Consider the following 26,366-nt stretch of genomic DNA (forward strand, 5'->3'; position numbering starts at 1 on the left):
ATATTATTTAAAACTACTGACATCCCTAAAGTTTGAAATTTCAAAGTTTAATTAAATAAGTACATTTAAGATAAAATTTGAATTCCTTCCTAACAAAAATTGTAAATGACTTTTCCATTCTGGATTGTACAGGTGCATCTCGATAAATTAGAATGTCGTGGAAAAGTTCATTTATTTCAGTAATTCAACTCAAATTGTGAAACTCGTGTATTAAATAAATTCAGTGCACACAGACTGAAGTAGTTTAAGTCTTTGGTTCTTTTAATTGTGATGATTTGGGCTCACATTTAACAAAAACCCACCAATTCACTATCTCAACAAATTAGAATACATCATAAGACCAATAAAAAAAACATTTTTAGTGAATTGTTGGCCTTCTGGAAAGTATGTTCATTTACTGTATATGTACTCAATACTTGGTAGGGGCTCCTTTTGCTTTAATTACTGCCTCAATTCGGCGTGGCATGGAGGTGATCAGTTTGTGGCACTGCTGAGGTGGTATGGAAGCCCAGGTTTCTTTGACAGTGGCCTTCAGCTCATCTGCATTTTTTGATCTCTTGTTTCTCATTTTCCTCTTGACAATACCCCATAGATTCTCTATGGGGTTCAGGTCTGGTGAATTTGCTGGCCAGTCAAGCACACCAACACCATGGTCATTTAACCAACTTTTGGTGCTTTTGGCAGTGTGGGCAGGTGCCAAATCCTGCTGGAAAATGAAATCAGCATCTTTAAAAAGCTGGTCAGCAGAAGGAAGCATGAAGTGCTCCAAAATTTCTTGGTAAACGGGTGCAGTGACTTTGGTTTTCAAAAAACACAATGGACCAACACCAGCAGATGACATTGCACCCCAAATCATCACAGACTGTGGAAACTTAACACTGGACTTCAAGCAACTTGGGCTATGAGCTTCTCCACCCTTCCTCCAGACTCTAGGACCTTGGTTTCCAAATGAAATACAAAACTTGCTCTCATCTGAAAAGAGGACTTTGGACCACTGGGCAACAGTCCAGTTCTTCTTCTACTTAGCCCAGGTAAGACGCCTCTGACGTTGTCTGTGGTTCAGGAGTGGCTTAACAAGAAGAATACGACAACTGTAGCCAAATTCCTTGACACGTCTGTGTGTGGTGGCTCTTGATGCCTTGACCCCAGCCTCAGTCCATTCCTTGTGAAGTTCACCCAAATTCTTGAATCGATTTTGCTTGACAATCCTCATAAGGCTGCGGTTCTCTCGGTTGGTTGTGCATCTTTTTCTTCCACACTTTTTCCTTCCATTCAACTTTCTGTTAACATGCTTGGATACAGCACTCTGTGAACAGCCAGCTTCTTTGGCAATGAATGTTTGTGGCTTACCCCCTTGTGAAGGGTGTCAATGATTGTCTTCTGGACAACTGTCAGATCAGCAGTCTTCCCCATGATTGTGTAGCCTAGTGAACCAAACTGAGAGACCATTTTGAAGGCTCAGGAAACCTTTGCAGGTGTTTTGAGTTGATTAGCTGATTGGCATGTCACCATATTCTAATTTTTTGAGATAGTGAATTGGTGGGTTTTTGTTAAATGTGAGCCAAAATCATCACAATTAAAAGAACCAAAGACTTAAACTACTTCAGTCTGTGTGCACTGAATTTATTTAATACACGAGTTTCACAATTTGAGTTAAATTACTGAAATGAACTTTTCCACGACATTCTAATTTATTGAGATGCACCTGTATATTAAATAACTCATATTTTACTAATTAAATAATCAAAAAATACTTTTAACACAGTTTAAATATTTAAAAGTAGGTGATTTAGGTTTCACCAAACAGCTCTTCTTCTGCCATTGGTTGAACAAACAGATAGCCCCACCCCAACCTCACACCATTGGTTGAACTAATGGAGGAAGTATTTCATCATTAAAAAAAATTACACACATCACCTTTAACAAATTTAATTGTAAAGTGTGATCTTATCAAAAAATGTGATTAAATATGCAATAATGAAATCCTTTCTAACAAAGACGAAAAACGGCTTCTTCCCTTTTCCCATCTAACTTTAATTTATAAATACTGTGCATGTACATACAGTAAAAACAATGTGTCTTTAATACAGTGTGTGTGGTAACTCATCAATGAAAAGGAATTCAACAGTTCTACCTTGTGCAGGTGCTCCAGGGCCAGTATGATCTCTCCCACGTAGATCCTCACCTCATCTTCTGAGAAATGATCTCTCTGGTACAGGTGAGTGAACATCTCACCTCCACTTACGTAGTCTTCCAAAACAAACACACACACACACACTCATAAAAGTGTCCAAAAACATCTTTAATTTAAGGAGAAGTAGCTAGAAGCACATACGTTATCCATAAATCTGTGTGCACGTGTGAATTAGGACGTCTGTCATCTGCGCTTACCCAGTATAAGGTGCAGTTTGGTTTGGGTCTGAAAGGCGTAATGGAGGGTGACCAGAAAGGGTGACTGGCGGATGTGTTCCAGTACCTGCCGCTCTGTCCGAGTGTGCTCGGCGGTTTTTGCTTTCTGAACGATGGCTGCTTTCTTCAGAACCTACGGGGCGAAAGGTCAGAAAATATTCAAAATATTCAATAATATAAATAACCATTTAAAAACCAAAATCATTCTTTTTTTATAAATTTCCCAAAGAAATTGTGTTTCAAGAAGAAAGACAAATACAAACCTTCATCGCATACAGTTTGCCTTTATCGTGACCACTGATTTTTCTGACAAGGAAAACTTTCCCATAAGCTGATAAAGTCGAAAGCAGAGATATAGTTATATAGTTACATAGCTATAGTAAGTTTTTAGTTATTTGTGCAAATATTCTTCAAAAGAATAGTTCACCCAAAAATTATAATTCCTTCATCATTTACTCACCCTTATGTCGTGTCAAACTTGTATGACTTTCTTCCGCAGAACACAAACGAAGATGTTTAATCCACGTCTTCTGAAGCGATCTTATCGATTTTAACTGAGAACGGAATTAAGTGTAAAATCTTGCCATTGCAGTCTCTAGGCACAATCATGATTTCAAACTAGATTACACTTCCTAGTGCTTGACGCATGCAGGAAGTGTAATCGAGCTTAAAGTCACGATTGCCGAGGAGACTGCTGATGTCAAGATTTATAGCGAAAAAGGAGGCATATTTTGGCCTGTTTCTCACCCAAAATCGATAAGATCGCATCAGAAGATATGGGTTAAACCATTGGATTACTTTCATGCTGCCTTAGTGCTTTTTGGAGCTTTGAAGTTTTGGTTACCATTCACTTGCATTGTATGGACAAAGAGACATCACATATTCATCGAAATCTATATTTGTGTTCCGTGGAAGAAAGAAAGTCATACGAGTTTGAGACGACATAAGGGAGATTACATGATGCTAAAATGATCATTTTAGCGTGAACTATTCCTTTAAATGCCTCCTGTAATTCATACATTTTTTAATAAAACAGCATTAAACATGTACAAGGTGTCTGGGCATTTACGAGGTTTGATTACGGGTCAGGTGTCTCTAGTGACTCAGTTGGTTAGTAACTGGTTTAAATGCAAATTGTGTACTCACTGTTGAATAAAAACAGTTTAGATGTAATGCAAGTCCATTTTAAGTTACTTTTTTATCGTCAGAATCTATTTGGTCTGAATAAAAAAAAATCACAGTGAACCTTTACAGAGTGACCAAACTGTCGCATCTGGCATAGAAACAGACTCAAGTATCACAGTGATAGTGAGTGCTGTGCTCTCACCTCCAGTGCCTAGCACTTTGAGAAGTTCAAAGTTCTCCATGCCAACTTTTTCAGTGTGTCCTGTGAGGTTCGCTGAAAAGAGATGAACAGTAAAATGTTCTAATCACCCCAATTTTTTAGTTAGAAAGTCTTTTTTTGCTTACATATCTCAGCTAATAGTATAAATTATATAGAGAATCTTCTAACTTGGTAAAAAAAAATAATACCAATCGGGCCTAAACTGTACAGTTCAATTGTTATTTAACAGAAATAATAGCCTAATCAACACAACAAAACTGAAGTCAACTTTAAAAGTAAATGTTAAAGATTAATCATGTTCTTTTAATATTCAATAGATAACAGGATTGTTAAAACAAAGATTCAGAATCTCAGATTCATTGAAAAATCTATATTTTTACCCAGCCCTACAACTAAGATTTATTGAGTTGCTGCTCTTCTATTTGCAGCATTTAAATCAGAGGACACTAGCAAAAAAAGTACCACAGTAATAACATATTTTTTTGTTTGATTGTTTTTTACATTGTACCATGGTAATACATTTTTTAGACAGGTACCATGGTGTTCTTGGAAGTACCGTGAAGTACCATGTAAATACCATGGTATAACATGAATATGTTAAACATATTTCATATATATACACACATACAGTATATACAGTAAATATATATATATATATACCGATCAGCCACAACATTAAAACCACCTGCCTAATATTGTGTCGGTCCCCCTCGTGCCACCAAAACAGCGCCAACCCGCATCTCAGAGTAGAATTCTGAGGTGATATTCTTCTCACCACAATTGTACAGAGCGGTTATCCGAGTTACCGTAGACTTTGTCAGTTTGAACCAGTCTGGCCATTCTCTGTTGAAGGCGTTTCAATCTGCAGAACTGTCGCTCACTGGATGTTTTTTGTTTTTGGCACCATTCGGAGTAAATTCTAGAGACTGTTGTGTGTGAAAATCCCAGGAGATCAGCAGTTACAGAAATACTCAAATCAGCCCATCTGGCGTCCCATGTGCAGCTTTCGTGCAGAAGAATGCAAATTGTCTGCCAGTATTTTCTGACAACATGCTGCAATCATCTTGCCATCAATTTTCACAAGATTCCCCGTGCCTTTAGAGCTCACACACCCCCAAAACATCAATGACCCACCACAATGCTTCACAGTGGGGAGGGTATTCTTTTCACTATAGGCCTTGTTGACCCCTCTCCAAACATAGCGCTTATGGTTGTGACCATAAAGCTCTATTTTGGTCTCGTCACTCCAAATTACAGTGTGCCAGAAGCTGTGAGGCGTGTCAAGGTGTTGTCGGGCATATTGTAACCGGGCTTTTTTGTGCCATTGCCGCAGTAATGGCTTCTTTCTGGCAACTCGATCATGCAGCTCATTTTTGTTCAAGTATCATCGTATTGTGCTCCTTGAAACAACCACACCGTCTTTTTCCAGAGCAGCCTGTATTTCTCCTGAGGTTACCTGTGGGTTTTTGTTTGTATCCCGGACAATTCTTCTGGCAGTTGTGGCTGAAATCTTTCTTGGTCTACCTGACCTTGGCTTGGTATCAAAAGATCCCCGAATTTTCCACTTCTTAGTAAGTGATTGAACAGTACTGACTGGCATTTCCAAGGCTTTGGATATCTTTTTATATCCTTTTCCATCTTTATTAAGTTCCATTACCTTGTTACGCAGGTCTTTTGACAGTTCTTTTCTGCTCCCCATGGCTCAGTATCTAGCCTGCTCAGTGCATCCACATGAGAGCTAACAAACTCATTGACTATTTATACACTAATTGCAATTTAAAAAGCCACAGGTGTGGGAAATTAACCTTTAATTGCCATTTAAACCTGTGTGTGTCACCTTGTGTGTCTGTAACAAGGCCAAACATTCAAGGGTATGTAAACTTTTGATCAGGGCCATTTGGGTGATTTCTGTTATCACTGAGAAATATGTCTATAGAAAGCTTGAATTGTCTAGTTTTAAATGAACCAATTTAAATTGAAAACAAATATTCTCTGATTGTGTAATCCGTATGAAACCAACGAGAGGTACAGTCTTTCTCGTTTGAGCTCATTATCGCTTTTGGAAGCAGACACCCTGTGAATTTACCTCAGAAGAAGAGCGTCATCCGATACGGCCTTTCTAACACAAAAAGTGTCCCACAAAAGTTCATTCTGTGAGCGAAAACTGGAGTCTACAAAATCTATTATGTGTTTCATGGCCTTATATCAGTGACATAAAAATTACTATCCATGCATAATCTTGATTTTCTCAAAAATGCAAACATGTACATCTCATGTTTGGAGGCTCTTATGTTACAACACTGCTGAGTAAGTGATGCAGTTTATTTATTCATTTTGTTAATTATTCATACTTGACATGATGACTACAATCATGTCAACTGTATCTGGGCAAAATTTTGTATTGTTATCTCAAAGCAAGTTATGGCATTTGGAACCAAGGTAGCCTTTTTTACAAAAGTCCAAAAAACTCTCCAAACAAGTGATCTGAGGGTTTTACTGAACCTAAGAACTACTTACACTTGTAAATGCCACAATAAACCAGAAACATAATTACATAGGATAAGTAACAAGTAATAAGATCCAGCACTGTTTCAGTTGTGCGCATGGTAAATCAAGACAATCTGTCAATCTAAGCGATCAGCCCAATCCAAGCTGTAAAACTGTGGCCGATTGGTCTTTACACATCGTCCCTTCCCACCATACCCACCCACATACCTGAGATCAGAGATGATCTTATTATCGGTTTATGAGTTTAATCAAGTTTGCTGTTTGTGAACTATAAATGAACACATTAGCTGTTATGTTGCATTTAATTAATTTAATGTTGAACAGGTTAGCTTTTTTAATTAAATATGCAATAAGTTGATAATTGTCATTTTCTTCAATCATCTAATTATTAGAACACCTAAAATATGTTGCTTGCAAGTGTTTGCTTGAGCCAGTGGAAGGCATGGTACAAGTGTATGTGTGCACATGATCAGGGTGGTACCACCTCTGCCTCATTTTGAGCCAGGAAAAACCCTGTGTGTATGTATGTATGTATGTATATATATATATGTGTGTGTATATATATATATATATATATATATATATATATATATATATATATATATATATATATATATACATACACCTGTTATGTAGATTCTGAAGGGCAGTACTAAATTGAAATAAATAAATAAATTATAAATTATATATATATATATATATATATATATATATATATATATATATATATATATATATAATTTATAATTTATTTATTTCAATTTAGTACTGCCCTTCAGAATCTACATAACAGGTGTATGTATGTATGTGTATATATATATATATATATATATATATATATATATGTGTGTGTGTACGTGTATATATATATATGTGTATATATATATATATATATATATATCTTTTATATTTTTATAAATTCTGAAAAGGGTGTGAAAACTTATGAGACAAAAGGGGAATGCAAATTTGTGCACTCAACAATACAGTATATATATTAAACACCCAATTAATGGGATATCAGCTGTCTTTTCTTTGGCTTTCTAACTTGTTTTTGAACAACAATCTAAATCAAACAATTCTGTGACGTGGCAACTAAAACAGCCATTTGGCTCCTAAATGTTTCAGTTTAGGAGCCAATGGCTCCTTAGTCATTTGTTTAGTCTGGAACCCTGTTTCCAGATAAAGAGATCTAAAACAGACATCTTGGAGATGTTCTGTATGTGTGCTGTCTGGAAACCATAGTATTAATCTCACATCACTATGTGCGATGGTATTGACACCTGAACAATGACAAAAAATAATAATAATAATAATAATAATTTAAAAAATATCATGATCTCATGTACTGTTAAAGGAACGTTCTGGGTTCAATGCAAGTTAAGCTCAACTGACTGCATTTGTGGCATTATGTTGATAACCACAAAAACTAATTTTGACTCATCCCTCCTTTTCTTTAAAAAAAAGCTCAAATTGAGGTTATATTGAGGCACTTACAACGGAAGTGAATGGGGCCAATTTTTTGCAGGATGTAAACACAGAAATGTAAAGCTTATAATTTTATAAAAGCACTTGCATTAATTTTTCTATGAAAACGCATGTATTATTTGAGCTGTAAAGTTGTTTAAATCATAATTTTTACAGTTATTTTAGGATTTTTTGACATTACATCGTCATGGTAAACAAGTTGTAAATGTGGTTATAACTTCACACAGAAAAGGTTAGCAAGCGATTTTATCAAACTAAAATCATGTTTACACGCATATTGTTTATGTCGTGAAACAGTGAGTATTTTAACATTAATTATGTTTTTTATTTTTTGAATTGGCCACATTCACTTCCAAGTGCCTAAGTGCCTCACTGGAACCAAGATTTTTGAATTTTTTTTTTTAAAGAAAAGGAGGGACGAGTCAAAATACATTTTTGTGGAAATCAATATTATGCCACAATTGAGCCAGGAATATTTCTTTAATATCACGGTATATAAAAAATTAAAAAAAATAAAAAAATAAAAAAAATGTATATATATATATATATATATATATATATATATATATATATATATATATATATATATATAACATATCATTCAAGTATTTAATTTTTTTTAATAATAATAAAAATCAGTACCATGGCATATATTAAAGTATATATTAAATTGTTTTGTAAAGAAAGAAAGAAAGAGAAAGAAAGAAAGAACTAAGGGTAAATATATTAGTTTATGAATTAGTTTATTATTATATAAGTGAGGATGCAGTCACCTACCATTAGTGATCTCATGTTTCACGGTGCACACTTTACGGCGGCTTTCCCGGTCCGAGTCCTCACCACTACTGTCCCCTGACATGATGATGCGACTGATTTAGTGTATTTGATCAGTAAAGTGATTCTGACAGATTGTTCTTCCAATACACAACCATCTATACTAATAAAACCAAACGACGCCGTTTACACCGCAGAAAATATCAAGGATTCCACTGCGAAACTTTCAAAACGGGTTCTTATGACATGGAGGATGACATGTTTTTGATTTTGTAATGCATCTCAGCTTATAAATCTCTTTGACATCCTGCTGTGGTCACTAATCTTCATGCACGACCTAAATATTAATCTCCACTTTTGATATGGTGGCGTGCGCTGCGATATACTTTTAATACATCTTTCAAAATCAATGCAACAATGCGCGCTATTTTTAACACTTCAACTGCAATTAATTAATCATAATGTCGGCCATAAACGGCTGTTATTTCCGTATTTCCAACTTCGACACAACTGTCGTGAGCTCGTATGCAACTGCAATGAAGATCGCAGACCTGACGTGCGTTTGCGGTCACATTTGCGTTGATCGCATTATTGCGGCTACCGCCCCTGCATTACCTATTACCTATTTCAATAAAGCGATATATCGATCCGATAGAGGGCTATAATAACCGTAGCGTACGTGCTAACTATCAACCAAGACAGATCACATACAAAATATTCCGAACAGCTGGTTCGCAAAAGCTGAACGGGCGTATTTAAGTGCTGCCCTTTTCTGCTTCTTTCCGGATGTAGTTATGAATGACACGCGTGAAAAATATGCGTTTGTTATGGAAAGGAAATTAACTGAACGATAAACGTCTGGAAGAAAGTGTAGTAAAGACTGTGGTTCACTTCAGCTACGGAAGCCGACGTAGTGATGAGCTATTCGCAAACGAATTTGAACCGATTCTTTTTCATTGATTCATTTGAACCGAGTCGCAAAGCTTATTTACTGGTTGACGTCCATTTAGCATCTCGGAAATAGATACAGAAATTTTGCATTTTTAATCCAATTTTGTATAAAAATGTCATAATTATTGCCATTAATTCGAATAGTATGCACAAATATTCATTGCTACTGCAGACATGGTAAAAGCAAGGGCGTAACCAGGAAATTATATTTGGGTGGGCCTCAATAAAAATGGATGGGCCAAATTTGTATCATATTTTCCTTAACAACAGAGGCAGTGCATTCAAACAATTCTTTCACACTTTCTGAAATCTGAATTTATGCATTTTTTTTAAACTATTTTATAAATATATAAATTAAGTCATAGAATAATCTCTAATATTCTGGGTGGGTCCGGTCTAATTTGGGTGCGCCCAGGCCCACCCTGCCCCACCCTTGGCTATGCCACTGGGCAAAAGAGTAATCTCAAACATAACTGCAGTAATTAGCATCACTATTTTATATACAGTCCTGTGCAGAAGTTTAGGCACTTGTGAAAAATGTTGCATACTGAGGATGTCTTTAAATAATGACATAAATGGTTTTCGTTTATCACTTAATGTCATACAAAGTCCAGTAAACATAAAAAAAAAAAGAAAAAAAAAAAAAGCTAAATCAATATTCAGTGTGACCACCATTGCCTTTAAAACAGCACCAATTCTCCTAGGTACACCTGGACACAGTTTTTCTTGGTTAATAGGATGTTCCAAGCTTCTTGGTGAATTCGCCACAGTTGTTCTATCTATTTCGGCTGTCTCAATTGCTTCTGTCTCTTTATGTAATCTCAGACTGACACGATGACACGATGACCAGTGGGGGATTTGTGGGGGCCATGACATCTGTTGCAGGGCTCCCTGTTCTTCTATTCTAATGTTTGGGAGTCTAACAGGTATATTTCCTATTGACACACTAAAGCTGAAGATATAAATAACCATCTTAAGACAAATGCTTTTGTGAAACATCTTATGTGCCTAAGACTTCTGCACAGTACTGTGTATATATATATAAGTAGCCTATTAGTATTCTTCTAGGTCTAGGACTTAAAAAGCTGCCCAGGGACTTCAGGAACACTTGACTGAACATTTCTGTTGAATTGGTTCATTGAAATGAATCATCCGAACGAACCGATTCGCTAAATGATTCGGACTTTCCAACGCTAAGTGCCGCTATTGAACTCGGTTTTTGAGTACAGCAGCTGTGTAGTTGGGTGGGTTGGTTCTCTGTGTAGGTGGCGAAAGAGGAAAGCTGATGCAAAGCAACTTGCCAACTCCCGTTCTAAAGTACTGCCTCTCCCTATAACGACAGCAGGGCATTTATCTTGCACACCCTTTTTGTATCTCTACTTTGTAATCCGAAGTATGTGTAGGCAGGGTCGATGTTTAACTTTAGGATCATTATATTACATGATCCAGAGTTACTGTCCAGGAAAGAGGATCAAATAAAATAAGAACGCGATAAAAAAGCCCCCAACACGTTTATTGACCCTGATTTGAGAAGAGTACCTTTGTATGAAATCTGAAATACTATTTAATGTTAAAATAAATAAATAAAAAAATAAATACATTTTAAAAAAAAGCCATCTTCCACAACATATCGGAATTTAAGTGTATTACAGCCTATTTAAAGGGATAGTTCACCCAAAAAAATTCTCACCCTCACGCTATCTCAGATGTGTATGACTTTCTTTCTTCAGAAAGACAAACACAAAGATTTTTAGAAGAATATTTCAGCACTGTAGGTCAATAAGTGAATGGTGACCAACATTTTGAAGGCCCAAAAAGCACATAAAGGCAGCATTAAAGTAATCCACAAGACTCCAGTGGTTTAATCCATGTCTTCTAAAGTGATCTTAAATTATTGTGGGTGAGAATAGACCATAATGTAACTGTACACATTTACTGTACATATTGCCATTGCAGTCTCTAGACACGATCATGATTTCAAGCTCGATTACACTTTCCAGTGTTTGACGCATGCAAATAGCGCTAGATGGCGCTATAGGAAGTGTAATCGAGCTTGAAATCCTGATCGCCAAGAAATCTGCTGATGTAAATATTTATAGTGAAAAGGAGTTATATTTTGGTCTGTTCTCATTCAAAACAGATTGGATCGCTTCAGAAGACATGCAGGGTTTGAAATTAACACCCGACAACCCGCCAAATGTGGGTAAAAATCGGCAGTGGCGGGTAACTGTGTCACTACAGAAACAAATATTTGTTGTAATTAATGAACTGTATAAAACAACACATTAAACACATCACAAAAGTGAACACTTCATAAAAAATGTCTTTATTTAAGAAAGATTTGAACTAAGTGTTTGGAACAAGAATAGATAACCACTGCTAGAGAAAACAAGCTTTATGCATTTACACTTTTGACTCAAAACTTACAATTACATTTAGCTATTTAGCAGACGCTTTTATTCAAAGTGACTTATAAATTACTTACAAAACCTACTACTGTATATATGTATATACACTACCGGTGAAAAGTTTTGAAGCGCTTACTCATTCTTTATTATAATTTTTTTTCACATTTTAGAATAATAGTAAAGTCATCAAAACTATGGAATAACATAAATGGAATTATGGGAATTATGTTGTGACTAAACAAAATCCAAAATAAATCAAAAATGTGTTAAATTTTAGCATCTTCAAAGTAGTCACCCTTTGCCTAGAATTTGCAGACATGTACTCAACATTTTCTCAACCAACTTCTTGAGGTATCACCCTGGGATGCTTTTTAAATAGTATTGAAGGAGTTCTCATCTATGTTGGGCACTTATTGGCTGCTTTTCTTTATTATTTGGTCCAAGTCATCAATTTCAAAAACTTTTTTTTTTTTATTTAATTTTATTTTATAATGAAATAAATTAATATGGTGGCACAATTATATTTTTGTCTACAAAACTAATTTCAAACATTTAAGCATACGCCTTCAGATCAAAAGATTTTTAAGATCGTGAGAAACATTTCGGTCAAGTGTTTCAAAACTTTTGACCGGTAGTGTATATATATATATATATATGTAGGTTCATATATATGTTATATACAGGGCTGGGGAGTAACGGAATACATGTAACGGGATTACACAAAATACAAAATATAAGTAACTGTATTCCACTACAGTTACAGTTAAAATAATTGGTATTTAGAATACAGTTACATTCAAGAAGTATTTTGATTCCTGAAGAGATTACTTTGCATTTTATTGACATTTGTTTCATTTAATATTTAGTCCATTCAGATGGAAAACATTTATACATATAAATTATGTGATCCAAAGTGCATTTGAACAGCAGTGAAACACTTTCTTATGATGTGTTACATTTATATGAGCAGACAGAGAAGTAAGTTTGAAGTAAGTTTGGAGCAGAAGAAATAGAAATAAACCTTGTGTAAATTGTTAGCTTTATGCTAAGCTAAAATGCTATTTCTAGCCATTTTACCTGCACATGTTACCAGGCACGATCATATTTTTTTATCAAGAAAATTCACGTCATAATTTATTTTTTTCTAGTAAGACCTTTGATATTAGAGCTAAAATCATATTCTTGATAATAATTTTTGTATTGTTTTCCTGTAAAAATATCTAAAAATCCTTAAAACAAGATCAGTTTGATTTATCTTGTTTTAGAAACAATACTGCATAAGATATTTAGGTTTTAATGTGTATTTTGTCTTACTGTACTGGCAGAGTTTTTATAGTCAAAACAAGTAAAAAATCTACCAGTGCTGAAGAATTAATCCAAAGTATTTAGAATACATTACTGACCTTGAATAATCTAACGGAATATGTTACAAATTACATTTTACAGCATGTATTCTGTAATCTGTAGAGGAATACATTTCAGAAGTAACCCTCCCAACCCTGGTTATATAGATATACGTATATATGAATGTGTGTGTGTGTGTGTGTGTGTGTGTGTGTACATGTTTATACTACCTTGTGGGGGACCAAATGTCCCCACAAGGATAGTAAAACCTGAGATCACCTACTTTGTGGGGCCCAGTCAGCGGTCCCCATGAGGGAAATAGCTTATTAAACATACTAAACGATGTTTTTTTGAAAGTGTAAAAATGCAAAAATGTTTCTGTGAGGGTTAGGTTTAGGGGTAGGGTTAGGGTTAGGGGATAGAAATTATCTTTAGGTCTGTATAAAATCCATAAAATGCATGGAAGTCAATGGAGAGTCCCCACAATGATATAAAAACAAGTTTGTGTGTGTGTGTGTGTGTGTGCGTGCATGTGTGTGTGTGTGTGTGTGTGTGTGTGTGTGTTTTAGTTTTTATTTGGAAGAATTACTAAAATAATATTCAAATGATAAGAATTTGAATTTTCACCTTCCCTCCTGTGTTAACGTGCTCTATTAAGTTTAATCGGATGCAGTGAGTGTGAGTGCTTGTGCAGCAGTTTGCATATTAACAGATTAGGACAGGTTAGAAGTGTCAGACTAGAGGACAGACAAGGCTTTCATTGTATATGCTATGCTATTACCCATCATCCTCCATTATCCAGTATCTGTCTCTAATCTGTGTGCATGTGAAAGTGTATGCGTATCTACCTAAGGCTACATGCCTGTAGGAATATGTGCAGAGCTCTCTGCTCGCTTTGTTGTGTACACAAATGTCTGTACCTGTATGTTTGTGTGTTCATGTGAAAGTTTGAAAGAAAGAGGCAATAAAAAGAGGGAATACAGTATAAGTCTATTTCAACAAAATGGCTCTACAGAGCAGTTCAAAACATCAGATTTATTAGACCAGACAATTTTCTGTGTAGGTCTTCAAGTGCAGTATTGAGTTTCAGAGCACTGAGCATTGTCTACACAATCTCTTCACATGTAAAATGCATTTAATTCCAGTTTTAAGTATTTATGTTTAAAATATGCAATTACACTGGATGTGGAAAAAAAAAATGTGTTTCTTCAGATTTTTTAAAATTCATTTGACATTTGTTGTAAAGAATACACAATGAATTTAAGATAAGTCAAATGTATGTCCTAACCAGGTGCAATGTGACAAGTTTCCAGCTACAAGTAATTTTCTTGTCCACAGTGAAAGCGAATGCTGCACCAGCAACACAATCGCAGCCAATCAGAACATTTCTGATGTTTCATATACAGCTATGCAGAGCAGGATTTTAGACCAATGACATTTCTCATTGTGTGGGGCTACCCAGCACAATGCCACAAAAATAGAAACCAAGAAACACAGCTTTTTTGTCTCGGTTAAGACAAAAAATTAATGGGGTGTTCACACTGCCAGTGATTTGCAGCAAAGTTACTGGAAGTCATTCATGTTCAGCGAGAGTTGGTGATTCAAGGCGGTCAACAGATACCATTAACAATGCGACAGAGTTCAACTTTATGCAAATGTGCCGCATGTGATGCAGCGACGACTACTTTATTGCAAGTCACTTAAATTTATTGCACCTTGTTAGGATATGTGTAAGATTCATATTATTAGAAGGAGCTTCCAGGATATTATTTTGCTTTGTCATTGCAAGTAATTTGTGCAGATACTGTTGTACCATGTAGTATGAAGTATTACAAAATACACTATAAAAACAGCCACTTCTAAAGGTACAACATGGTTTTGTAATTGGGAAATTACAAGTCTTAAAGACTTTCAGTTTTTAGAAACTGCTCAGTCACTCGAAAACATCTTAACACTCCAGATTCAAACTCAAAAGCATAATGCAAGTCATTTCGCAGCCAAAGCTACACCAATTTTCTCCTGACAGGAAACAACAGACATTTACTCACCCCAAGCCTAGCAGTAGTACATATGTGCCATGGGGTGAGGGGTTGGGCTTGCACGATTACTCATATTTACTAGTCGACTAGTCGTCCAGAAAAGTAGTCAACTAGTTGGCAGGTCAATGTTTACCTTGTAAAAAAACGTACCATACGGTATGCAGCACAATTCAGTGGCAATGCCTAGCCAAAGAACAGACTCAATACGTAGACTAGGTAGAACTAATCGACTAGTCAAGTAGTCGGTGCAACAGAACTGACAGTGGAGTTAGCTTATCACTTGCTGAGACTTCTCAGGAAACTTGGTGAAATTTTACATGTTGATACTGCTGAACAGGATTGATACATTTAAGGACAATGATTTTAGAGTATAAATGAAACAAACAATTCTTTGATATTTAGGTAACTGAAACAGAAAAAATAACAAAATATTGATAATAAATTGACAGAACTGACGGGTCTTCTCAGCCTCCATTTGAAATGATTTCATTGGTCAGACAAAATCTGACTCTTTAGCTGGTGGTAGTTTTTGTCCCAGAGGCCTCTGCTTCAGCCTTGCCCTCAGGAGGAGATACCTGGTTAAGCAACAGGAGTTTCAGCACAGGATCCACATACTCCAAGAAGGTCTCCTTCACTCCCTTCTCCAGCAAGTAGCCTTCTGTTTCGATCTCTACATTCTCCTGTCCTGAAATGGCCTCCAAAGAAGTCTGCAGGAGGCGCACACTGGCCAGCACTGAGCACTGTGGAGGTCATTGAATAGGGGAGACAGGGAAGAAATGGTTGGTTATTTCTGTGGAAATCTATATGAATTATGAACTGTTAAACAGTATACAGGTTTATGTTACTAGAATGTATTATGGCTTGATAAAAGTGGATTTGTGTGGAACTGGGTGGTCTTTATTTCAAACATTGCTTCATTTATTCCGATTCAAGGGCGAATTCACTAAACAGCTGTGCTACTGTTGCACGTGGTATTTCAGTGCAAAAACCTGCATCTTTCTCAGTAACCACCCGCAATCTAGTTTAAAAAGTTGCAATCAGCAATGAAATTGTGCAGCGTCTTGAGTATTTCAGTTAAGTCTTTGTCATTCCTTACCACACAAACATGCTTCCTTTCTATATAAATTAGCTAATTATGAATTGTAGGGATGTCCCGATACTGGTATTGGCATGGGGTCTGAAACTATGCTCAGGTGCTTGTACTCATACTCATAAAAATGCTCCGATACCAAAAAATTATAAAATCTGACCTCCTGTCTCCACTCTTCATATTTCCTTTAATACTACTTATACTAATACTATACTACTAATAAATAAAAAAGTAATATAAAGGTTGATTTTCTCACAGTGATTTGGTCACAAGTCGTGGAGTTGAGAGAAAGGTTTGATCTGTGTAAATTAACCATGGTTTTAGTAATATTGTAGCAGCCATGTTTTTGTTGTCAGAAGCCATATTTTTTATGCAGTTAACCATAGTGTTACTACAATTTGGTGTTAATTTAGTAACCGTGTTTTAATTTTGTGGTTACTATGATTTTACTACAAAATACCACGGTTATACTATGGTTACTGAACCAGGACTTTTCCCGTTGGGCCGGCTGTGAAACAGGGCCGAATGGGGCCGCGATATGCTGAAGGGGGGACCGCGACATGCACCTACCACCCCACTCAACAACTTTTGGGCAACTTACTGCAAAGAAGATGCTTTTGGTTGCTATTTACACGTAATGCGAATAGCCTCTGCCGAATAATAATAATAAATCAAAAGTAATTATATTATACAGTATTTAAGAAATATGTAAAGTGTAAACTTCTGTGGCTGCCTATCTTGGCTAGGACACTTCTGTAAAAGCGATTCTTAATCTCAGTGAGTTTTATTCCTGGTTAAATGAAGGACAAATAATAAAAATATTAAAGACATTATATATCTGTAATGCTCTTTTATTCAGCACTTCACTTTACCAAACATCTCCAGTGTTGTATTTTGGATTAGGCTGTGAGGTTCTGTATGAAAGCACTTCATTTGATAAAAATAATACAATATTATGTTGAAAACTAATTGTTCTATTTTCATTTGATTAAAGTCTTAATGAAATAATTTATGTAGACACGATTTTGATATCGCGCAATTTGTATCGCGATATTACCGCTAAATAAAAATTAAATTAAATTAATTAAAAATTAAATAAATAAAAGCAGGCGGTAAAATTTATTTTATTTTTCAAAAGATGTTTGTATACATTTTCTATTTTATAAGCAGTAATTTATCAAATAATGATGAATTTGATAATGATCAAATGATGGAAAAGCATCATAACCTGGCATATATCCAGATGTGCGGTGTAGTCAAGTGCACTTTCTGCATGTTAAAGAGATGATTCAGGTGTCTGTATCACAGTAGTGGAGTGATGCTGTACAGTTTCACGGTGGTCTGCTGCTTCCTCCGAGTTAAAGCACTCAGAACCAGCTCAGAGATTGTAATTACAGCATGCAAAATGCTGTCTGCGCTGATCGGGTGCTAAATCAGCACAGACATCGCGTGCAAATAGCCTGCAATTTTGCCGGGCTCATTTTATTCTGAGTGAATATTCTTAACAAAGTGAAAGTATATTATATTTTGTGGTTGTTGTTATAATGTCATACATCCAGGTTACGGGACAATTCCCATATTCCTGGAAGAAGTATGTACGGAATGTGTTCATACTACTCACCTATATACCTAAAATACATACTTTTTCACCGGACAAGAAGTGCATTCTTCATCAAATGTAGTACATACTCTGACAGTATATGATTTTGGGCTCAGCCTATATTTGCAATATCATGCGATGCAAGCAGTACAGAAATTATACACTTCACCTTTAAGCCAGTCTATAGAAAACATAATGACTGTACTACAAATGTCTTTGCAATTCACCAAGATATTGAACCTTTAAAACCCAATTGCAACTATCACACAACTGAAATCATCTTGTTAGCACAAATGCATTTCCAGCTTGTCCTTTACTTTGAATCTTCACAAGACAAACTTATTCACATGAATCATGGTAATAAATGAATTTAGCTTTTGTTGCATATGATATATGGTAAAACTAATCCAAATAAACTAAACTGGTAATTGAAGTCAGTCAAAGCAATCTTGTTTTTCACAAGTCAATTGATCTTAGTCAGGGTAGATGCCATATTTAATTTGATTTGATAATGAAAACAAAGCTGTGAAGGATAGACAGGCAGTCTGTTCAATGGGTTGTACCATATTAAAAGGCTAAAATATTCTTCGGTTTTCCGTGTCCCGGCGTAAATTTCGTCATCAGCGAAAAAAGATATAAAAAGATAAAATAAAAAAGATAAAATTAGATATTACCAACGGTCGTTGGTAATATCTAATTTTCACAACTCAAGTTTTTTGTCCACTGGAAATGTTTTGAAAAGATGTCTTTTCTTTGTTTCATTATCTGAATGACCAACACTGAGGTACTGTACAGAACAGTACAACTCTGCTAAAAAAAACTAAAAATAAAACTGCATGAATTTCCATGTTGGCCCAGTCTGTTTTTAGCTGGTTAGTGCTAGTGAAGAGTATAGCCCAGTAAAACTTGGCTGGTGAAGCTGGTCTGCTAGTCTTTCTCATGATGATGGTTGACAAGGAAGTCTTGCTGGTAAGTCTAGTTAAGAAGCCTGCTGGGAACACCAGCACACCGGCATCCAAAACACAACATGTGTTGGTAATAAGCAATGCTGTTTTTTCAGCAGGGAATCCATAGAATGGACTGTACTTCCATCCCTCACAGGCTCAAGCATCAAAGTAAATAAAGTATCTACCCTGTCTTAGGTCCATTGCATACTGGGAATCACATTTGACCATGTACCTGAATCAGAAATACGGACAGTACTACAGCTCCAATGGTGTTCATCAGCCCCATGTAATAGTTGACCAGGGCTTCTCTGCAACCACGAGTGAAGATGTTGAGTTCTTCGCTCAGGTGCTCGTAGTTGTAGTGGGCAGTGTTGTTGGTGATTTTGTTTTGGATACAGGGTCTAGGGGAACTAGGGTTGCAGCAACTGAAGGGCACGCCATCAACCAAGTAACGGCCATCCACGTTGCTTTTTATGCGGCTGGAGAATTGAGGATGAAGAAAGAAAATGGAGAATGAAAACAACCTTGAATCATTGCAAATTCTGGCTAGTTGCATGGGTGGCCAATGAAAACTCTTGACTTGACTTGAAAAAAGGGTCTTTAGGGTCTTTACTTTACTCGCACACAATGTTGTTGTATTTACAATGACTTAAGTTTGGATTACACTACACAGTTTTTTAAATCTGAATGGAATTAAGGTACAAAAATATTAGGTACTGTACCACATAGTTACCGACTTTTTAAATGACTACAGATAAAAATTGGCCATCGCAAACCAAACGACTGAGTATGACACAGTACCCCACTATCAAATAGATCCGATCCGATCACATTTTACGAAACTCATGACAGATGTTAACAAACATATATGGGAGCGTTGCTGTTATTGTTGCTGCTACTCTATGTTCCAAGTTGTGAAAGACATGAGCCAAGTGCAATTAGATATGGTCTTGGTTTGAAACCTGCACCAGTATGGCCTCTAGACAGGGCCGCCGCTTCCTATACGCAGACTATGCAGTCTGTGTAGGGCACCAACCCTTATAGAGGAGAAACATCTTACCCTTCCTCGCGCATTATATGTTACTAAGGAACCCGACAGCAGTCGCAAAACACAGTTCCCATCAGACAATTGCCTCGCGCACCCCCCTTCAGACGATTGCCTCATACACCCCTGTCAGACGATCGGATCATAGAACACTACGAGATTCCCCTGTGGTCGTGGATAGCTGGCTCGGAAATATCAAACATGTTTGATATCTTCCGAATAGATGGAATCGTAGTCTGAGTGTAGTATATCAGAGTTGGTACCAATCATATATTATGCAATTTTCTGTCAAATCTGTCGACTAGTGCCCACGAGCACTGACTTGGCCTGACTGCAAATCAGGGATAACATTGTTTTTAACATCATGTAGTGTAATTGAGCCTTTACTGACTTAATGTACTTTTAACAGGCCCTGTTTGCATCTGGTATTAACATTTGTCTACAATAATCCAATCACAAATCTTCAGCCTGGTATTGACATGCGTCTCAAATCTGTCTGCTGTGACCACTTGGGATTGTATTTCTTTGAAGGGAGGGTCTCTGATTTCATGTCTACAGACATCACTGTATCAGTGTGTTTGTACATGTTGATAAAATGCACAAAAGTCGGCAAACTGTTCCTCCCAAAAAATACTTGAAATTAAAGGTGATTTAAGTATTTATATGTTAAAATAATTTCTCCCATCCCATTTAAATATGCAAAGACAACTATAAGTCATTTGTAAGTTGAGTTCCCTGAGAAGTATGTGGCATTTGTTTAAGCATCCCAAATGGTCAGATGATGTTTTTTTCGACCAATGACTGATGGCGGGAGTGTTGAGAAAACCTTTTTTTTGAAAACAATCATTATTTTTGCAATTCTGTTTGATGATAATAGAGGCCTAAAAATTACACCACAGTTTCACCACAAATGTGACGTTTTGAACGGAATGCTAATTGTTAATTTAGTTGATTACGTGTATTTACTGAAATTTGGATGTTAAGACAGATGTTCATACCAGGTGTTCATTAGACCACAGACTTTTAATTTACTCAATGACTCACTCCTTAACTTCCTTAGAGCTGAAATCCAGGTAACGGTTGCTGATCCATTGCACCTCAAACCAATCTTTGTAGTCATTGTTACCACAGCACTGGAACTCCATCTGAAGGTGGTCCATGGTCTGCTTCTGGAAGCAACGGCCAGGGGTGTCGGTGTCCTTGTAGAACCTGATGCCATTCTTCAGCCCGATCTTCAGGGAGGACTCCAGGCTGCCTTTCATGACATAACTCAAGATGACTGAGATGAGCATGAGGGTGGTGAAGAAAACTGAGCATCCGAAATAGGGCTTCAAGAATGTCTTCCATCGTGGAAAATTCCCAGCATCTAGTGCGTCCTGGCAGATTCGACCAGCAAAGTAATTGATGCCCATTGAAGCCAGACCCACAATCATCAAGGTGTTGGGCACACAGTGGATGTCTGTGTTATGCATTACCTAAAAGACAAGTGTATGTTTGTTTAATTGCATTGGACTGTGTCTATTGTGACATCTGGATGGTTGAGTTCACAATTTTTGGAAGATGAGCAATTTGGTGAATATTTCTCGAGTCTAATAAGTCGAATAACATTGATATTGGCCAAATGTAGTCATTCAGTTGTGAGTTAACCACTGGCTGGTACATTAAAAAGTGGCAGTTTAGTTTTCTTTATGTTTATAAAGAGATTCAAGGGAGTTTGTTACTTCTGGGGTATGTTAGCGAAGAATATAGCTGCAGGTTAAGACCTAAACACAGAGTGAAAAATAAAGGTTTATTTAATACAAAAAATAAAACACAAAATCCAACATAAATCTCCCACAAGGAGGAAAAAACAAACACAAACTTCCCCATAGGGCAAAATGTAATCTGGGCTGGGGCAGAGGGTAACAGGGAACCAGGACCAACCAGACTGAAAGGGATGGGAGAATCAAAGACAGGACCAACACACAAGACTGACTGGAACAAACCAACAGACCGACCGAATACACAAGCACACAAGATGAACTGGCATTGGACAGCACACACTGTCCACTGAGGAGAGTAAAATAGGGAAGGAAATCAAACAGGTCAATGCAAGGCAGGTGTAACAAATGAACTAATAATGGGAAAACAAGGAGGCAGGGTATGACATAAGACAGAGAGACATGCGGCGATACAGAAACAAAAAAAAAGCCACGTGCTCTCACAAGACAACAAAACACCCCAATGGCATGAGCACATCGCCAAGACAATAAGGCAATATACGCTCATGCCAACTGACAAACAAGACGAGAGAATGCGTAGCAATGGCAAACAAAGTGATGCCACGCATTCTCACACTAAACAAAACCTGAGCGTACATTGCCAGGCAAACGCCACGCGATGCATGCAACAGGTGACAAAAACAAGACAGGACACCTGTGCGAGAGTTCGGCCACACACAAACCCAAAATCTCAGACCGAAGTGACCGAACCTCAGCACAACATAAAGACAGCTCGCAACCCAGGCGCGCAGCCTGGAGGCGCGAGTTCGAATCCAGTGCATGCTGAGTGACTCCAGCCAGGTCTCCTAAGCAACCAAATTGGCCCGGTCGCTAGGGAGGGTAGAGTCACATGGGGTAACCTCCTCGTGGTCTCTATAATGTGGTTCTCGCTCTCGGGGGAGGCGCATGGTGAGTAGTGCGTGGATGCCCCGGAGAATAGCGTGAAGCCTCCACACTTGCTATGTCTCTGTGGAAACACGCTCAACAAGCCACGTGATAACATGCGTGGATTGACTGTCTCAGACGTGGAGGCAGCTGAGATTCATCCTCCACCACCCCGACTAAGGCGAGTCACTACGCCATCATGAGGACCTAGAGCGCATTGGGAATTGGGCATTCCAAATTGGGGAGAAAAGGGGAGAAAATAAAAATAAAAAACAAATCTCGTTTTTGTTGTGGTCATTTACAACTCCCATGAAACTTTGAACTATAATGGAGAACATGTCAAAATGTTTTTAGTAAACAAAATGTGCCCTGATAGCACACGTACATAACCCAAACGTCTATTTGATGTGTGTGTTTACATCTGGGAGAAGTATTTTTTTAGACTGTTTGTTCATCTGCAATACGTGGTCAACGTGCAACGCGTGGCCACGAGAGACAGACACAAACACAGACAGGACATGGAGCATGAGTGTCCGGATCCCGACACAGACCGAAACTGAACCAGACAAGGAAGTCAGGATCCAGACACCATGCTCCGGATATGAAACACAAGACAGCTCAAGACCCAGGAGCGCAGCGCAAGGCGAGGCTCACCCTTGTTCACGAGAAACAGACATAAACAATCGACAGGAGTGCATGCTGTCCAGATGACATAAACGTGATGCACTCACGTCAATAACAGACAGAACATGGAGCATGAGTGTCTGGATCCCGACAAAGACCGAAACCGACAGGACCATGACACAAACAGACATTAAAGATATAGAGAGCCCCTTACCTAACCCTTTCCCTAACCTTAACTGTGAGTGGAAGTGACGCCCCCTTTTGGAGATGGCGCATCCCCCTTTTGGAGTAACCACGCCCCCTACTGGACTAACTCTTTTGGAGATTCTCCCCCCATTTGGAGGTCTCCGGCCTGCAGCTATACCTATTTTGTATGTTACTAAGTTTTTGATGTGAACTGACACCTGAAAACAAGATTTACCATAAATAGATAAATCTGGGTAGCTCAGCGAGCAAAGATGCTGACTACCACCCCTGGAGTCACGAGTTCAAATCCAGGGTGTGCTGAGTGACCCCAGCCAGGTCTCCTAAGCAACCAAATTGGCCCGGTTGCTAAGGAGCAGGGGCCCCCTTCTGGACTAACTCTTTTGGAGATTCTGCCCCATTTGGAGGTCTCCGGCCTGCAGCTATACCTACTTTGCATGTTACTATGTTACTAAGTTTTTGATGTGATCTGACACCTGAAAATGAGATTTATCATAAATAGATAAATCTGTGTAGCTCAGCAAGCAAAGACGCTGACTACCGCCCCTGGAGTCACGAAGTTGAATCCAGGGTGTGCTGAGTGACTCCAGTCAGGTCTCCTAAGCAACCAAATTGGCCCGGTTGTTAAGGAGCAGGGGCAGACTGGCCACTGGGAGAACCGGGACTTTTCCCAAAGGGCCGGCCGTGAAACGGGGCCGAAGGTGCCGAGATTAGCTGAAATGGGCCGCTGCGTTATGCAGAACGGGCCACAAAATGCAGCGATATGACGAAGGGGGCAGTGATATGCAGAAAAGAACAACGACACAATCCCCCCCCACTCAACAACTTTTGAGCTGAGATCCCAATTGAGGCGAGTCACTACACCACCATGAGGACCTAGAGCGCATTGGGAATTGGGCATTCCAAATTGGGGAGAAAAGGGGAGAAAAATATAAAATTAAAATAAATCTAATTTTTTTTGTGGTAATTTACAATTTTTTTGTCCTCCCATGAAACTTTGAACTATAATGGAGAACATGTCAAAATGTTTTTAGTAAATAAAATGTGCCCTGATGGCACACGTACATAACCCAAACGTCTATTTGATGTGTGTGTTTACATCTAGAAGAAGTATTTTTTAGACTGTTTGTTCATCTGCAATACGTCTGTAAGATGTTTCCTCTCGGATGTCAAAAGGACATTCCGCAGATGCCTTTGAGGCATTTGTGAATTAGAATGTTTGTTAATCTGCTCTTTTTAAGATGTTTATCAGATGTTAATTAGAATGCGATGCTTTCCAGATGAAATGCTCTTAAACAGACATCTCAGAGACGTATGTGTGCTATCTGGGTGGTCTACCTGCATTAAATTAACATATGTATGGGAATGTAATCACCCAGTTGGATAGTCTGGTTTGAAAAACTAGGTTATCATGCATGCCCCGGTTAAGACGAATACCTGTCTTCTTCTGTAGGTTGATAATGACACATCTAGACATCTAGAAGAGCGCATTTGTAAAGGACAGCTACTTAAGCCTATTATGGCCGGGTTAGATAATATTTATATTCACATAGGTTAATCCCTGCCAGACATTTCAAGACATGTTTACAAGGGCCCTTGCATATTTATATATTAAAACATCATTGAAATTGAAATGATCAAATCCTTAAACATTTATAAAATACAGGTAGAAACAGCACTTTTTGCACACAAAGGAAAATTCTTACACAAAGAGTGTACTATTATAAGCAGTTCATTGTTCATTCAAAAAAAGAAAAAAGCTTCTACCAATGTTATTCAGTTTACTATTGAATGTATTCATAGCTATTTGGAAGTCCAAAACTGATCACTACATTATGTGTACCTTTGTGAAAATATTAATTAAGTATATGAAAAAGATGAGGGTTATTTGGATACCTCTCCCCTCCTTCGAAGTTCAGTCTTTAGGAAGCATCCTAAAGTGAAGGTAACCGCTCCACCCAGAGTTGCCATCCAAGAGAGCAGCCATAAACCCTGGGCCAACTTGACCCTTTTCTGAAAAGTTAACTTCATCTTACCCACAACCATGATGAAAAAGTTTAATGATGGAGAGTTGAGAAAAAGGAAGAAATGGAGAGGTGTGTTCAAACTTGGAAAGATTGTGAAGTCTTTGAAAGAGACAGTTGGAGCTTCAATGTTCCATGCAAAAGTGGATAATTTTGTGTAATCCGTTAAATTTCCTTGTGTGTTAAAATATAAGATCAGATCATTTCGGTCCAAGCAAAGCAGCTTCTATTCTGGTTAATATTGTAGTCCAAAGGTCAGTCCAGATTTTTGAGTGGTGATCCCCCCTTTAAGATGCTAAAATGAGCCAGATGCCCACTCAATGGTGAGAGTGGTGCCCTTGCACCTCCATGCCCATGGTTGGGTGAGACACATTGGATATGGCCAAAGTTAGAGGTCCTGGGCATCTTACCTGTAATCCCTCACCTATCCTATTACAATAGCCCTCTCCAATGGGAAATAAGGCCACTGTCTGCTCAGCAAAGTAAGCGGTGCATCGCTGCATTGCGTCACAGAAGTAAAGGATAAAGATGATGAATAGCGACAAGATGAGATTAGAAGAGTTATAACAGCCAGACTCAAAGAAAGATGGCTGCCATAGTGCTTCAAAATGGAACTTAATGAGTGGTGCATTTACTCTACAACATTTCATTATGTATAAGATCTTTAATAAGTAAAAGGACAATATGAGAGTTATTTAGATACCTCTTTCTACTTCAAAGCTCAGTTTAGTTCTAGTGTGTCAATCAGTTCTAAAGTAAAGGCAATCGCTCAACGGAGCATAGACCGTCATGAGAGCAGCCTTTTTCACAAATTTTATTGCAAACTGAAATGTCAGGGACAAACACTGTTTAGCTTGTGCTTAAATGTGTAGAAATATGGCATTGTGTGTCATATTTCAAAACATAGAGTTGAAATATGGATTT

General features: G+C 37.6%; 2 protein-coding genes across 4 annotated transcripts in view; both read right to left on the reverse strand.

Moving 5' to 3' along the window:
* LOC127433822 (ribosomal protein S6 kinase alpha-4-like) overlaps positions 1-9,406 on the reverse strand; it is a 69,659-nt gene extending 60,253 nt beyond the window's left edge. For all 3 annotated transcript variants that reach the window (XR_007895946.1, XM_051686081.1, XM_051686072.1), the window contains exons 1-5: positions 8,525-9,406; positions 3,737-3,808; positions 2,673-2,740; positions 2,392-2,542; positions 2,135-2,250 (exon numbers count right to left, since the gene is read on the reverse strand). Coding sequence is in view for 2 of the 3 variants with exons in the window: in XM_051686081.1 (XP_051542041.1) it covers positions 2,135-2,250; positions 2,392-2,542; positions 2,673-2,740; positions 3,737-3,808; positions 8,525-8,606 (489 nt within the window). In the remaining variant the exon portion in view is untranslated. The remainder of the gene's footprint in view (positions 1-2,134; positions 2,251-2,391; positions 2,543-2,672; positions 2,741-3,736; positions 3,809-8,524) is intronic.
* A 2,424-nt stretch (positions 9,407-11,830) lies between these two features.
* On the reverse strand, positions 11,831-25,819 carry LOC127434047 (RDS/peripherin-like protein xRDS35). Its single transcript, XM_051686496.1, has 4 exons — positions 25,315-25,819; positions 20,990-21,420; positions 19,133-19,379; positions 11,831-16,003 (listed from the first exon to the last, which is right to left on the reverse strand). Exons 1-4 carry the CDS (start codon positions 25,462-25,464, stop codon positions 15,776-15,778), a joined length of 1,056 nt encoding a protein of 351 aa, XP_051542456.1. The 5' UTR covers positions 25,465-25,819; the 3' UTR covers positions 11,831-15,775.
* Between the last annotated feature and the right edge of the window lie 547 nt (positions 25,820-26,366).

Source organism: Myxocyprinus asiaticus, chromosome 4, assembly GCF_019703515.2.
Source record: "Myxocyprinus asiaticus isolate MX2 ecotype Aquarium Trade chromosome 4, UBuf_Myxa_2, whole genome shotgun sequence".
Taxonomy (NCBI): Eukaryota; Metazoa; Chordata; class Actinopteri; order Cypriniformes; family Catostomidae; genus Myxocyprinus; species Myxocyprinus asiaticus.

Coding starts and splice junctions, on each gene's coding strand:
- LOC127434047 (XM_051686496.1), bottom strand. CDS start 25,464: ATGGTTGTGGGTAAGATGAAGTTAACTTTTCAGAAAAGGGTCAAGTTG. Junction 21,421..25,314: donor AACTTCGAAGGAGGGGAGAG/GTATCCAAATAA, acceptor CTTGTCTTTTAG/GTAATGCATAACACAGACAT. Junction 19,380..20,989: donor AGCTCTAAGGAAGTTAAGGA/GTGAGTCATTGA, acceptor TCAATTCTCCAG/CCGCATAAAAAGCAACGTGG.